This window comes from Haliotis cracherodii, unplaced genomic scaffold (assembly GCF_022045235.1).
Source record: "Haliotis cracherodii isolate W230 unplaced genomic scaffold, xgHalCrac1.p SCAF_7, whole genome shotgun sequence".
NCBI lineage: Eukaryota > Metazoa > Mollusca > Gastropoda > Lepetellida > Haliotidae > Haliotis > Haliotis cracherodii.
The window spans coordinates 18,326,238-18,343,457 of NW_027266330.1; the positions used below are offsets into that span (position 1 = coordinate 18,326,238).

Below are 17,220 nucleotides of genomic sequence, written 5' to 3' on the forward strand. Positions count from 1 at the left end.
TACTGGGGAACGCATTATAAAAAGAAGATTATTATTTCATCTCTTATAATCAATTCAATTATCTGTAAATATGAATGAATGAATGAGTATGTTTTTATGCCGCTTTTAGCAATATTCCAGCAATATCACCCCAGAAATGGGCTTCACACATCTGTAAATATGAAGAATGTCTTACATATTTTAGGGAGGTGAGATTCAATGGCTTGATATTCAAGGTTATTCCCATAGTGACGTGCATCACGTGTATGTGTGGCTGATTGTACAAGTCTGGACTTAATTCGGTGCAAGCTCACTCGGAGATACCATGCCATAGTTTAACATGAATAAGTCACATCATAACGACTCTAAGAAGACCAGTCCTTGTTTTATCCCCTTAATGCCGAGCGCCAGGCAGGGTAATAACAAGTACCATCTTTAAGCATCTCTTGGGATGACGCGGCATAGGGATCGATCCAAATCTCCAGGCAGACGCTCAATCCACTGAGCCATGGGGACAGCCTACGTATTTCAGTCATGTAATACTGTGGGTGAGTGAGTGAGTTAATGCTTTACTTCACATCGGCAATATTTCAGCCATATTGTGACGATGTAATACTGTGGGACACAGCACGTAAAACATGGCAAACCTAGTCGATACGATGCATAGATTTTAGGGCTGGGACGAGTTCAAATTTACTACCCGGGTACCCAACCCCCTATTACCCGACCCTCCCCGGGTACCCACTGTAGATCTCAAGAGATAGGGAAAACATGTCCAATTGGGAAAAGTTTGACCGTACTCCTGTCAAATATATTTAGATACATGTATAAACCGATCTGGTCATGCGAACACTGAAGTTGACTGATGTTTTATCATATGCAAACATATAAAGTCAGAAGGAATGTATGCAAAGTCAGAAGGAAATGAGAACATTTTTCACTTATAGTGTAACCATAGAGTTTCAGATAATTTTTGCCATTAAACAATATGATCACATGACTAACCACGGGTCCAGGCAGTCCTGTGGGTACCCAGGCCACACTCAGTACCCACCTGACCCCGGTTCCCAAGTTACCCGTCCCAGCCTTAATAGATTTGCACGCATATTATCATGAATCATAACTTTTTATATTGAAAACAAAACAAAATTGTAGATCTTTACATATTTACAAGTTTTACAATATACAAAATCCGAAAACGGACCATACTGACAAAATTCTTCATGGTTTCAAAATTATATTTTTTTGTAGCTCACTAAGTGCAATTATCCAGTTTCATGTTGACTCAAAATTGGTCATGAATGCTCACTTTGTGTGACGATGCAAAACCGTGAACCAAGGTTTCGCTCCCCTGACAGAATAAAAACCTTTGTTGCGCAACACAGAAATCAACTGAAAATAATTTTGAGAGCCAAATACGAGCTAGTAGCCTCAAAAGATTTTGGCACAGACTGATATTTACTGCAACATGTCTGAAATATACACAAGAAAATATGGACTGTCATTTCAATTTTATAGCTTAGTACTTTGTTTACTAACATGTGAAGATCTGGGTTAGAATGGGTCTTCAGCAACCCATACTTCTCGAAAGAGGCAACTAACGGTATTGAATGGTTGCAGATTGAGGGAATTGTGTAGATCGATGCTCATCATGTCAATCACTGGGTTGTCTGGTTAAGAATCGATTATTTACAAACCGCTATCATATAGCTGGAATATGTCAAACAAACAAAACAGGTTTACAAAAAGATTGGAGTAGAAGTGGGTCAGGTGATGTTTAATGGAGCGGGGTGCTTACTAAGGTGAATACGGTAGGTTATTTGCAAAGCTAAATCAAATCAAATTTCGAAAATCCAATAAGAAAATATTTCAAGTTCAGTGAACAAAATATATGACCCAGTATAAGACATGACATTCCCTGAGCAGTGGCAGCAGGACTGTGACAATAACAGAATCAATGGCCTGCCTGTGTAACATGTTGCAGTCTTTGATCACTTGCGGTAGATCGCTTCATCAATATGTACAAATCCCCAACCTCCGTGCCGGCAACACGATTCACAGGGTTTATTTCAACCTTCCTTTACCACCTGGATCATAGTGTTCATGAAAACATGGTACACAGCCTGGAATGTTTCCAAAGCTTCATAAACCATTTCCCCTTTAACATGGTTATAAGGTTCATCCTGTACAGGGCATGGCAGTGTCAGGCACATAGGCTAGTCTTAGACCAACTAACATCTACTGTATTGGATATATTAGTTTCAGGGTCTGTATAACAGTGAGTGAGTGAGTGAGTGAGTGAGTGAGTGTGAGTGAGTGAGTGAGTGAGTGAGTGAGTGAGTGAGTGAGTGAGTGAGTGAGTTTGGTTTTTACACCGCTTTTAGCAATATTCCAGCAATATCACGGTGGGGGACACCAGTAATGGGCTTCACACAATATACCTATGTTGGGAATCGAACCCGGGTCTTCGGTGTGACGAGCAAACACTTTAACCACTAGGCTCCCTGACCGCCCCCTGTAAAACAGACTAAGGCTAGTCTTACAATTGTGCATTAAGCAAACGTTCAGGAACGCAGCCTTGTTTGTGATATTACTTGTTCAGTAAACTCCGCAGCTAAATATAACTTGCCCGGTTGACAAGAGCTTGGGGACATGGCTCAAAGTGGAGGTTTTTTCCTTGGTAGTCATGGCAATGTGTTCGAAGACAGTACAATTTCCAGAGCGGTGAATGACATAAGTCAACATCAAAATGAACAAGGTGACCAGTTACCTTTCACAATGCCACAGCATATATTACTGGCCCTTATTTCAGGGGTACAAACTGACAATTGAAGTAAGACGAGTTCTATAGATGAACAACTTCTTTATTATATTCTCTATATAGAACTCGTCTTACGTCATCACACCAACTTCTAAATGCCACTCAAAGAAGTTAAACTGACAATTACTATAAAGTGCATTATGAGTGCTACAAAACACGTTTATTTTCTTATTAGCACATATTTAGACAAAACTGAGGATTTGTGACTTCAAGCCGATGGGGAAATATAGTGATCAGAGATATTCCTTTCACGCATTCTTCTTATTGAATCACATTTTTGAACTCTAAAGTTTAAAAAGTTACCAGACAGGCAGGATAGGGGGTTTGAAAGATAATTGTCTCCCCGTAGAAAACTATTGGCCTGAGGTGAGTGGGAAGGCAGAATTTACAAACGCTGTTCCTGGGCAACCAATTTCAAAATGAAGCATGACAAAGCAATATGAATCAGACTTTCCTGTAGGCGTGAGAAGTGTGAAAATATGTTGGAAAACATGTTATTTGATGGGTATAATAGCTAATGGTCCCCAGCAAAGATCTCATTGCTATGACTATCATATCTCCAGTCTGTGCCAAACACTTTTGAGAACTAGCCCGAACATGGCTCTCAGCATAATTTTCAGTATGATTTAGTGGGTTTTTTTACACTATTATTAGTTGAGCTTATAAGACTCAGGCTTCGAATTAGTTGCTAACGTCACAGACTGAAGATCCGGGGTAGAATAGGTCTTCAACCAACCCATGTTTTCTGTAAAAGTCGACTATGTTTCTCGTAAGAGGTGACGAACGGGATCGGGTGGTCAGCTTGTTGACATGGTTGATGCATGTCATCGTATCCAAATTGTCAAGATCGATGCTCATGATGTCAATCACTGGATTGTCTGGTCCAGACTCGATTATTTACAGACCGCCGTCATATAGCTGGAATATTGCTGAGTGTGGCATTAAACAACAAACAAACAAAACAACCACAGACTGTATGTCTATGTTAGAGTATGGGAGTTACGACCGTCATAATGCTAAGACAGCTTCGTGGGACAGGTCCCTGGTCCCTTTATTTAAATAGTATGACTGCTGCAGTGTCATACTGACAAAGCAGTAGCACTAACAGTGCATTGTGGGACCAGCCCTGCAGACTTGTCGCCACAACAAACCCTGACTGATATGTATGTACATGTCAATCTTGTCTAACATCGTAATAATTTTCATAAGGGATCATTAGCTAGATAATGTCTGTTGAATTCAGGGAATTGCACACAGCCCACAGACACGATCAATTATCCCATACAGCCATTATATCCTCCTTGTCTACAAATGGAAAGAGTTCTACATTATCATCAGTCTAAAACAGATTGCCTAATGTTTAACAATCTTTGCTTGACGTTGACTTTTCCTTGCATGGCAAAGCACAAACTGGAAAATCCCAGTGTGGCAGTATTCATGTTGATGATGAATGAGTATGGTCTTAAGCTGCTTTTAGCAATATTCCAGCAATATCATGGCAGGGGACACCAGAAATTGGCTTCACACATAGGACCCATGTGGGGAATCAAATCGGGTCTTTGGCGTGACGAGCGAATGTTCTAACCACGTCCTTCATGTTTATGATGTCATGTGATATATCCAAACATTTACATCATACAGTGCCTTGTAACAGTCATAGCATTTACACTGCTTCATTGAGCAAGGAACAGTCTGGGCCCCACAACGTATTTAGCACTTCCATTGTAGCCTGCATACTTTAACATAGACTTGCAACAGCTGCAGCACCAACAGGGCTTTGTGAAATACTTCACAGGGCAGGGGGCCATTGTACAAAACAAACTTAGTGCTACGACTGTCGCAAGTCTATGTTAAGGAAGGGAGGTTACTATCACCTTACAACGGTAGAAACTAACAGTTTTCATCCTCTAGTCCTTATGATGATAACATATACCAAAACCCTTAAAAAGGGCAAATTTCTACTTGTCGTTATGATACCTTTACCATTGGGCAGTTTAGCAAGGACAATAGGACTAGTGCCAATTTCTAACGCTGCCTTAGCGGTAATATCGCTTTGTACAATGGCGCCCTGGACTGTGCCACCATTGTTGTAAGTGAGTGAGTTTGTGTTCATGCTGTTTTGAACAGTATTACAGCATGTCAGCTAGATGTGGGAGGAAAGTTTAAACTGATACAGGTCTTAGATATTTACCCACGAGCACAATAGTGAATCTGACACCTAAAAACAATTGTGGCAAAATGGAATCCTGGTATGCCAAAGGGAAGCAACTCTGCAGAAGTAACTGCTGTGCCATAAACAACTGGGATGCTGGTGCCCCCTATAAGTTTAAACATGGGAATTAAGGTGATGTTAGCACTAAACATGCTAAAATCACTTCGTGGAACGAGGCCCTTATAAAAGTCCTCTCGTATTTGTCCAGTAGGACAGCATTTTTGTAAAACAGGATCCCCACCTTTGGTCGCATCCAAGCCACTCCTGCTAGTTTCCCTTTCGTGTAGAAGAGAGACCTGTCATCGGGAGGGAACTCGGGGTCGATGAAGAGTGTCCCCTTCTCCTTGCACTCCTTCTTGAGGGCATTGTAGTCCTGTCCCTTGTACTTCTTGACGGTGTCAAACAGACCCATACTGGAAGCTCCCTGCTAGCACTGCACCTGAAGGTAACCAGCTCACAACATTAGGCTAAAATAAATAAATAATAATCTTGGTTCTCAGGCACCGTCTGCTTCATCACAAGGTCTGCTGCATGTTTTGTTTATATTTCCATTTTTAAAAACAAACCAAAATCCTTAAACATTCCAAATCCTACAGTAATCAAATACTGTATTCCATTATTTTACTCGTCAAGGTTGGTTTGTTGGTTGGTTTGTTGTTTAACGCCACACTCAGCAATATTCCAGCTATATGATGGCGGTCTGTAAATAATCGAGTCTGGAACAGACAATCCAGTGATTGATATCATGAGCATCGATCCACTTAGGATCGATGACATGTATCAACCAAGTCAGCGAGCCTGACCACTCGATCCCGTAAGTTGCCTTTAACGACAAGCATAGTCGCCTTTTACGGCAAGCATGGGTTGGTGAAGACCTATTCTACCCCGGAATCTTCACGGGTCTACTCATCAAGGAATACATTTATGTAGGGAGGCACTTTCCCAGGTTGATTGTACACAACTTTTCATTTGGTTACACGACTGTTTATTTGTTTACATACTAGTTTGAACAACAAAAAAACTAAAAAAGATACTGCCCGCCCGAACTATGTTTTCAAAAAACATTGCCTGAGAACCAATTCTTTTATTTTATTAAGCCTTAGCCATATATTCGTGTTCATGTCATACTATGTTTACGACACGAGTGTCTAATTCCGGTATTTCCCGAGCAAGAGCGTGTGTCATAAACATAGTATGACATGAACACTAATATCATGTTCTATTTATTACAGAAGAAGATGTCTACATACAGAGACCAATATTAATGATTACAATGACAGCATGTCTCAACAGCAGCAGTACCACAATTTGCGCGATGACATCACAATCTTCAGCCATGACATCGTTTCTAGTGTGATGTCATTCCGACCTCACGTCACAATAAGATTCAAATGACATCAACAATGCTGTCCGGATGACAGATACAATACACTGTTGTCTTGTGACGTGATATGACCCTAGGGCACATCTTTATCAACCCCAATGTTTATGAACCCCAATATGTATGCCCTCGTAGAGTATGTGCACATGTTCCTGCACGATCTGCATAAATCATCATGACACTCATCAGAAATCTCAGATTCTAAAAATTAAGACCATGTTGCAACTTAGATAAATTTACGAGTATGGTTGACAAGAATATATATAGGATAGAAGGCAGTGTTTATACAGCTGAGTAGGTTTAAGATCAGTTACACTGTTGTATTTGTAATGAGTTGCCAACAAGAAAGGAAATGTTTTCAATACTGCGAGATGACATTATGTGCCAAGTTTGGTGAAGAAATAACGTAAGGTTTTCAACATCTGCTCCGGAAACAAGGACTACCGCCATTTTCAGTCTAAGCCGTTGCCATGGAAACTCGAAAAATAATTTTTTTTAAAATCCCAAACTATCAAAAGGCACCAGTTCACCACTAGACCTATCTATGTGCCAAGTTTGGTGAAGAAATATGGTACGGTTTTCAACATCTGCTCCGGAAACTAAATGTGGCGGAAGGACTGACGGACGGCACCCATTTCTATATCCCCACTTCCTGGCGGGGGATAATAACTATTATCATCAATGGGACCATTACATACAAGTCCCTTCAAACCACACAATCTAGAGTCTATCTCATATTGCTATATAGAAAACTGTAATATCATGAATGTTTGTTATGTTGATATGTTTTTAATTATAAAAAATGAAGCAATTACAAAATAATCTTATGTAATATTTACTAAGAAAGCCTTCATTCACTTTCGCAACTAAAAAGGAGGTTATCAACCAAATAGCACACTTGCTTTTCTTAAAAATAATACCAGTGAAGATCCAGGTTAGAATAGGTCTTCAGCAATCAATGCTTGTCGTAAGAGGTGACTAACGTGACCAGTTGGTCAGGCTCGCTGACTTGGTTGATGTATGTCATCGTATCCCAGTTGCGTGGGTTTATGCTCATGATGTCAATCACTGGATTATCTGGTCCAGACTTGATTATGTAAAGACCGCCGTCATATAGCTGGAATACTGCTTATTGCGGCGTTAAACAACAAACAAATCTTATCAATAATAGGTTAAATGAATAAATTGAGAAAGTAATGTTCCAGAGATTTGATGAGATACACACTACAGTATTCCAGACTGCTCTCTCCTCAGAGTAGCTGCACCAAAGCCCATACATGATACAATGGCTGTGCACAGCTGCAATGATGATTATTACATAATGCATAGTGTTTACCTCATTTCCCAGAGTGGGAGAGATTTGCCTAACAAGATAATAACAATGTTGGGTCTCTGGTTGCTAGGCAACAGCAACAAAACAAAATGGTAAGAATAGCTGTAAACTCGACCTGCATCCAGCACCATGACTGTGAACTAACAACCACCAAGTAACACAGTCGTGAAGAAACCTTCAACCCAGTTTACGGTGACCTACACGTTATCATGGTAGGAGGTCTGAAGCAATGGTCAGGGGAAATTCTGCATTGATATACGAATGTCATATGCTCCATTTATAATCAGTGTCTACTGCTATTAACATCATTCAGTAATGAGTGAGTGAGTATGCTTTTACGCCGTTTTTAGCAATATTCCAGCAATATCACGGCGGGGGTCACCAGAAATGGGCTTCACACATTGTACCCATGTCGGGAATCGAACCTGGGTCTTCGGCGTGACGAGCGAACGCTTTAACCACTAGGCTACCCAACCGCCCCATTCAGTAATGAATATATTGCGGGTGAGTTTGAGCATTTGATTGTTTAAAAAAAGCAATTATTTGTCATAAACCGAAAACAAAATAGTCCGCGCCCCGGTTAACTACGGACTACAGTTTCCTGACTGATAATAGAACGGGCGGGGCATGTGATGCCATTATTGTGCTGAATGAAGTCACCGACCTTGTATGTTTTTTTCCATTTTTGTGTGTGTTAATGATATAAATAAGCAGTCTGTGAAGTTATAATAGTTGACGAATATATTTATGAGAATTGACTTTAAAAAGTTTTTGCGTTTTTGGGAGTTATAAAAGTCAAAACCGATGTGCACACTTTGCATTAATATGCTATGTGCACCGGTTTTATGCTTCAACCACCACATATGGCAGATATATAGACTAACATCTCGTCTCTGGAATGAACATGTCTTACAGAAAAATAAAACAGTTGTTAAATTATCGTAATAAGATATCATTAAAAGGAGCCGAGAGACTCTCTTCATTTTCAGATCCTGATACTGCAGTAATCTAGACTTGCCAAACATTATAGACTTGCATGGGCTGTATTTGATATATTTGTATCAGGGTCTGTATGACAGACTATAGCGTGCTCTCCAAACTGATGTTTTATGTTGCCTATTCCTTGAGTATTGTAGGCATATGACAGTTTTCTGTTGCAGTCTGTCAGTTTTCATTGGTAGGCCTGCACAAGAAGACCAATCTTCACCTGCGACCTAGCTGAACAACTGTCAAACTGACCCACTGACGTAGATCACTACTCACCATTATCATTATAGTATTGATCACCGCTGTACTGTAAGGGTCACTCTGACAATGTTAACTGTACTTACAACAGCGGGGGGCGGTCGCGTTGCCTAGTGGTTAAAGAAATCGCTCGTCACGCCAAAGACCCGGGTTCCATTTCTGACATGGGTACAATGTGTGCAGCCCATTTCTGATGTCCCCCGCCGTGATATTGCTGGAATATTGCTAAAAGCGGCGAAAACCATACTCACTACAACAGCAGAACATGACATTTACACTGACGGTCATTGGGTCATAATGACTAGATGTAAGCAGGTAGGACCATGTTTGATGCCAGTGTGAGGCATGTTACCATGGTTACCGACACAGGTCATTGTGAGGGACATTTTAAGGGGGACAAGGCACTGCTGGCAAGTTATATTCAACTCTTTCAAACTCAACTGTATGATGACCCATAAAGTAGGCAAACATTATCCAACATTCAATGCCTCAGTTTCACAGAGATTTAAGGGGTTGACCTGGTCTGTCATACAGACCCTGATACAAATATATCCAATACAGCCCCTGCAAGTCTATAATGCTTGATTACTGCAGTATCTGAAAATGAAGAGTCTCTGGGCTCCTTTTTATTTTATTTTTATTAAGATAATTTAACAAAAAAAAATTCAAGAAAATATGTTCATTTCAGAGACTAGATATTAGTCCAGGGGTCGAGCATTTGACTAATTTGAGTCGGGGACTTGGATTTTGTATGGAGCTATATTTTCAGGTACAACTATGGGCCTAAATAATATATAATTAAAAACATCTTGCAACAAATAACTAATTGTTTGCGGGCAATTTTGTTGTAAACAGTCTGAAGCATAATTGTTTTCTCCAGAATTTTCTTCAACAATTCTTGTTTTTGATGCAGGTTAACCCTCAACCACAAATATCATACAGTTGGTCCTTAAAAACGGAAAATGGGCCCAGGCTGTGGAACATAACCCCTTTTTCATGTCATACCAGTGTCATATACATAAACATTGTAGCCATGCTGCTACTATTGTAGTGCTAGCATGTCTGCAGTGCTGTGACAGAGTGAGTGAGTGAGTGAGTTGGGTTTAACGCCGCTTTTAACATTATTTCAGTTATATCACGGCGTGTCTGCTTAATGTGGGAGGAAAGCCCGAAGTGATGCAGGTCTCAGACGTTTACCACTTCGGTGAAACCCACGAGTACGGGTATGGTGCTGACAAACCTAGAAACAGATGTTGGGGCGAACCGGGATTCGAACCCACAATCATAGGTTTCTGGCATGCCCAAGGGACGCAACTCTGAACAGCGAATCGCGGCGCCTTAGACGACTGGGCCACCCATGCCCCCGCTGTGACAGAGTGGTGAGTACATACCTCCCTCCCTGATGCCCCTGCGTTTTCCACCATTACAACTCTCCACTTTTTGTTAGCCCTAGGGAAACTGTTAGGGGTGTATGAAGACCCTCAGCTATAGAGTCTGACAGGACAATTTAGGTACGACTTAGACTAACACTTAGTCAGTGAAAACATTTCTTCAAAATAATTATACATTTTTTCTCCGAAAGAACCTTTCCTCTTCTGCTGTCATATAATCAAGGAAACTAGACTTAGTTAAGTTTAATCTAGATTTGCCTAGGCTTTTAGTGAAAAATATATAAATATACAGTCATGGTGCAGGACTAGTAGTATTTCAAAAAAATGTTTATTGGATAAAATCAATGGTAAAGTACAAATGTACCACTCAACTTTTGATAGGGATAATCAGATGTGTCATTCTATTTAAATATACACTTGACCTATTATCATGATTATGACAATAAGTTTTGCATTTTAGGATAATAAAAAAAAATATCCCAATTATATTTGATGTTTGTACAACTTAATATAGCTGGAGGTACTGACTATGTGTTTGTTAATTTTATTATTTTTTAAAAATCTGTCACGTCTGTCAGACCTTTTCAGAGTCTACAGGTCCACTGTCAATAATTCAACTTGCCATCACCCCCACCATGGAGATTGCAGGCTGTCGGTTAGCCTAGTGGTTAAAGCGTTCGCTCGTCACACCGAAGACCAGGGTTTGATTCCCGACACGTGTACAATGTGTGAAGTCCCGGTAATTTCTGGTGTCCCCCACCATGATATTGCTGGAATATTGCTAAAAAGGGCATAAAATAAAAAACTCACTCACTCCATGGAGATTGCAATGACAGGTGGACTACGGGGTAATCCTCGTCATGCTCATAAGTCAGTGGGAGCTGTAGTCTCCTTCATCTCTAAAGTCCAAGGGTCTTGTGAAGCTTTAGCAGTCATGTCACATTTAGTTATGCTCAACATTTGACAATCATGAGTATAACACATGAGCAACTGTTCAAATTCCATGTCAGATGGAGACACGTGTGGAAAGTTTACACAGATTCTGGTCATAAAGTGCACAAACTTCCTCCCTGATCACAAAAACTAAAGTACATATAAACCATAATAAACCAATATGGCGCAAAGATGAATTAGCAAGGTTGTCATTAAACACCATTTAGGAGATAAACATACTGTGTTTTCAATGCAGAGCTAGGTTACCTGTAGATTAAACTGCGTTAAATTGAATTTAGAATCAAATGTGCAGCGTGAGGTTTCAAATGTTAAATGCTGCCGTCAAACCAGCTGTTTGAATCAGAGGGGGTTGATTGTGATTTAATAGCCTGTGATTGACCAATCAGAATCGAGTAATTTCAAAATTCATGGGAGAATAAATGATATATCCATGGTACCTGCATCGGGGAAATACCACAAGATTCTTGTGTCAGGAAAATATCCCAAGTGACCTCCACAAGGGAATTATTGTGTAGACATGAATATGATTGGTTGCATACTACACTGATACATTGACTGATACGCAGATACACTGACTGATACTCAGATACATAGACTGATACGCAGATACACTGACTGATACGCAGATACACTGACTGATACGCAAATACACTGACTGATACGCAGATACACTGACTGATACGCAGATACACTGACTGCTACGCAGAAACACTGACTGATACGCAGATACACTGACTGCTACGCAGTAACACTGACTGATACGCAGATACACTGACTGATACGCAGATACACTGACTGATACGCAGATACACTGACTGATACGCAGATACACTGACTGATACGCAGATACATTGACTGATACTCAGATACATTGACTGATACACAAATACACTGACTGATACGCAGATACACTGACTGATACGCAGATACTGAAGTATGCTCCCAAGTTACACAATGTTGGTAGGACAGGCATTAACACCGTGCAAGTCTTACTTCAGCTCAATAAACACGAACTTGAGTTATTTATGAAACAAGGCATTAAATTTGACATTTCAGCATCAACTGGCCTGATCTTTGAAAGGTGTCACTGCACATCTGGTGTCAGTTTGTTTAGACATGTGCAAGGAAGTGCCCTCCTCCAATGGACAGTGTGTACACAACAATACACTCATTGTGTCCCTTCTGTCAGGATACATATTCAGAGCTCCAGATAAGCTTTTGGTGTTGTGGGTATTTTACCCATGCATTTTAAAATCATTGGGTATCAGTAATTCTACCTGCGTATTCAAATTTCTGTTACCCACTAGTTTTTACACATGTGGGTATTTAAGTTAAATATTTAAAAACACTATTCATCTAGTCCCTGCAAACTGGTGTCGTGTGGGTTCGAGAGCTTTATAGGACTCAAAAATACCACGATACTTCCACAAGAAAGTGTGATGGCAAATGATCATGATGTAACTGTCATCGTGGAGTTTGGCAAGGTTGACGGAGCGCCCCTTTATAATTTCAAAATAAGTTGCTGATTTGCTAATCGAATACGCAGGGTTACTTCACAATATTTTGATGATACGCACAAGTTTTATTTTTGTAGGTATCTGTAATGTTCGTTGCGTATTTGATACGCTTGGATTATATTTTACTGTGTATTTCAGCATTTCTGATGCGTATTTCACGCAGATACGCAGCTTATCTGGAGCTCTGCATATTAGTTGGAGGGGTCTTGTTACAGGATGCTTGTGATTCGATATGTATCATGATACACAGGTACAAACAACAAATAAATACACAGTCACCCTGTCTGCATTGGTTCAGCTATATCTTATGTCTCTCTGCAAAGTACCAAATCTGGGTCAGGCAAATCAGTGGTTGACAGCATGAACACCAAACCATGTGCCCTGTTCATCAAAGCAATCATAGTGCCACAGTTGTGTGCCACAATTGATGCATGTCATTGTATCCCAACAGGAAGCTGTCACCCTCTTCAACTGGATGCAAAGAGTGAGAATTATCACTGGTGCTATCATGTCTTTAGCCGTTTATAATCTACAAAACCAATTTCAGAATAAATATCCGCAAATATATTTTAGGATTTCCTTCACAAAAGTAATTCTTGTCATATCACATTTATTACGCACTGCATTTGTTTGTTTGTTGTTTAACACTGCTGCTATACTCAGCAATAGTCCAGCTATATGACGGCGGTCTGTAAATAATGGAGTCTGGACCACACAATCCAGTGATTGATATCATGAACATCGATCCACGCAACTGGGATAGAATGATTACATCAATTAAGTCAGCGAGTCTGACCACCCGATCCTGTTAGTCGCCTCTTACGACAAGCATAGTGTCTTTTACGGCAATCATGGGTTACTGAAGACCTATTCTACCCCGGATTTTCACGGGTACATTGTATCCACAGCTTTGGCATGTTCATATCAACATGATCAAGATCTGATGATGTACATGTGTTATCATTATGATCATGATCATGATGTATTGTTGTTACATGTCTAATATTCATTAATTCAGCATTGGGCATGATATGATAGTTTTTCAGATGTTCTATTTTTGCTATTCCTTTCTGGGTTTTCTTACCGGAAAATATTCTCTTCCTACAAATAGCATATGCATCCATGCATTCAACATACTCACTTAAAAAGTTGGTTTGAAATTTCTGCCTTCCAGAAATATTTCAAAATACTGTGAACATGACGAGGAAAACAGTCACTGAAATATAAGATATTTCAGTGCAAACACACACTTTTGTATTTTTCCTTGTCAAAACATCATTGTTTCCTAATCAAAATAATATGCAAAAGCAAATAAAACAAAACACATTCAGGAGAGCCACAGTGACTTGAGTTTAGAATTCCCTAACATTTCCTTGTTTTCTTGTTGACAGATCTCCATTTTCACTGATCAGCCTTCATACAAAATAATAATAATGTGGAATAATAATAAGTGGACTTTTTATGTGTGATAACTGGAAAATACCAGGGATTTATCTAGATCTGCTCAGAGGCTAATATTCAGCCCCAAGTTTGGAGCAAATGTCATAAAAAATTACCAAATTGGAAGTAAACATTACCCAATTCCTGCTGTTTTTGCTATACTATTAAAACAATGATAAAATACCCCTGAAATTAGGAGAATAAAAACTTAAACAAAAATCCCAATTTTGAACAAAATAACGATTGCTCCAATTTGCCTGCCAAGGTCACAAGTTTGGAATCCTACATAATTCACTGAATACCCAAAACATTTATAACCGATTATATCTGGTTGAGCATGATATAAAGAGTTGATCAATCTTAAGTAAGAATTAAGTAACTGTCAATCATTTCTTCCTCATGAATAATAATAGCAGTTGGAACCATCTCTCTCAACACCTCTGTCACCCGTGAAGATCCGGGGTAGAATAGGTGTTCAGCAACCCATGCTTGCCGTAAAAGGCCACTATGCTTGTCGTAAAAGGCGACTAACGGGATCGGATGGTCAGGTTCGCTAACTTGGTTGATGCATGTCATCGATACAATTGCTAGGATCGATGCTCATGTTGTCAATCACTGGATTGTCTGGTCCAGACTCAATTATTTACAGACTGCCGTCATATAGCGGGAATATTGCTGAGTGCGGCGTTAAACAACAAACCAACAAACAAAATGGATACAATGTGTGAAGCCGTTTCTTGTTTCCCCCACCATGATGTTGCTGGAATGTTGTTGAACCGCCATAAAATCCAACTCACTCATGCTAATGACAGAGTGAGCATGCTGTGTGAATGCGGCTTAAGCTGTAGATCTGAAGTCTGTAGTATTCTTACACCAACAGGCATCAAGGAAATGAGGACATGACACCAGCAAGGCCACAAGTGCCACCTATCCCTAAACTACCCATGAACAACCCAACCGACATCTTCGGGAACACTCGGGGCAGATGACAGCCTTGAGATAACCAACAACAACTAAGTCAACACATACTTACATCTGTAAAAAAACCTATCCATGCTGTATAGAAACTGCGGCGTCAGCTTTCATGGTTGGTATATTTAGCCAACACAGCAACATTGATGATGACTCATTCAAGAAATATTGAATTCAGGAGTTTTTATTTTTTTCTACATGCAGCAAATGACCATGATTAATGGTTCAATTCCAAACTGACTCATTTCAGCAGATGTATGAACAGAGAACTTACATCAGTTGTGATACAGAAATATCTCATTCAAAATTTATACTAATGGAATCTGTTCATCAAAAATGCTATTGGAAGGACAACAGACGTTGATTGATTGTTCCACAGTCGTATTGTGCATGTCCCCATGCCCTAGCTTTTATGATGAATACTCCCACGTCATAGCCCAGTAATGAAAACCCTCAAATGTTGACATTTTTCTGAGTCAAAATGGGTTCCTGTGAACATTTTCAAGAAACTGTGCAGAATTATACATTGTATAATTGTACATTGTACATGTCAGCGATGGAAACCAACATTTTTAGTCCACTAGTCATTATAATGAGAACACATGGCAAAACCAACGATGGAAACTAACATTTTGGTCCACGAGCCATTATAATGAAAGCATATAGCAAAACCCTTAAAACATGGCAAATTTCTACTGTTCCTTAAAATACCTTAATTATTGAGCAGTTTAGCTAGGACTATGGGAGTAGTGCCAATTTGTATTGCTGCTACACATGTGAAGTATCATCCAATAGCTCGCCATCAGGTAAAACCTAGTCCGTTTAAAAATCCTGAAACCTTATTATTTTTCCTTCTGCCCAGCCCTTGCTCACAGTAAAGCTATAGCCCTAAATAAAGCAAGTCTAGATTTTCCACAGGCTCTGAGTCTCCCATCATCTCACTGAGGCTCCTTTTCAATTTAAATGGAGTTGTTTTGTATCAAAATTACATATTTTCAGAGACTAGTTTAGGCAAAAGCCTGTGATAGATATTAAACAGATGACATTACCGAGGAAACAACTTGTGAAAATGTTAAAATACACCATGATACAGCTTTACGACTGCTGGTGATCCTCAGACCTAGATTCTGGGTCACCACATTCGATACATTACAAACACCAGATGGAACACAGTGATGACCATACAGCATGAGTAATACTATTACTCATGCCAGAGACACATAAAACTTATCATGCTTATAATACTTTGAACATTAAATTTGTTCTAATTTTTAAACCATTCAAAACATAATTATGATATTTCAGGGATGGAAATTATCCAAGAACGTCTCCTTGTAGTTATGACATATACATGATACATGTGTAGCAATACCCCCAAAATGTTTAGACCCGAGAAAATCTGACCCTTGCTTGACGCAAATGGTACAATGCTTGTCGTAAGAGGTGACTAACTGAGGACCGGGTGGTCAAGCTCGCTGACTTGGTTGATGCATGTCATCATAACCCAATTGAGTGGATCGATGCTCATGATGTCAATCACTGGATTGCCTGGTCTAGACTATTATTTACAGACCACTGTCATATAGGTGGAATATTGCTGAGTGCAGCGTTAAACAACAAACAAACAAGTCTACTGATATTTACAAACTTCGTACAAATATTCAGGTGACAGTGATGAACATATTGGAGCCACATAGAAACTCAGCACTCCCTTACTCAAAATAGAATACCGCTCAGTTTCCGCCAACCAGTTCACTGGACTGGCAGCACTTAAACATACCGGTACTTTCCATTATAATTTTGGACTAATAGGGTTCAATTTTACCAGTAATGGAAACTCTGGAATATCCCATAAACCTGCGTCTGATGATTCTGATCATTACTGACAGCATGCATGTCGAGACAGTATTGTCACCATAATGAAGACACAATAGCCGATATCATTATGATGTCAATGTGACTTGTGGTACCATTG

At 39.7% G+C, this 17,220-nt stretch overlaps 1 protein-coding gene across 1 annotated transcript in view; it reads right to left on the reverse strand.

The window, feature by feature from the left end:
* LOC139448563 (calpain-5-like) overlaps positions 1–17,220 on the reverse strand; it is a 45,978-nt gene that overhangs the window by 22,681 nt on the left and 6,077 nt on the right. The window contains exon 2 of the mRNA XM_071230133.1: positions 5,254–5,451. Within this exon, the coding sequence (XP_071086234.1) occupies positions 5,254–5,424 (171 nt within the window). The 5' untranslated portion in view covers positions 5,425–5,451. The remainder of the gene's footprint in view (positions 1–5,253; positions 5,452–17,220) is intronic.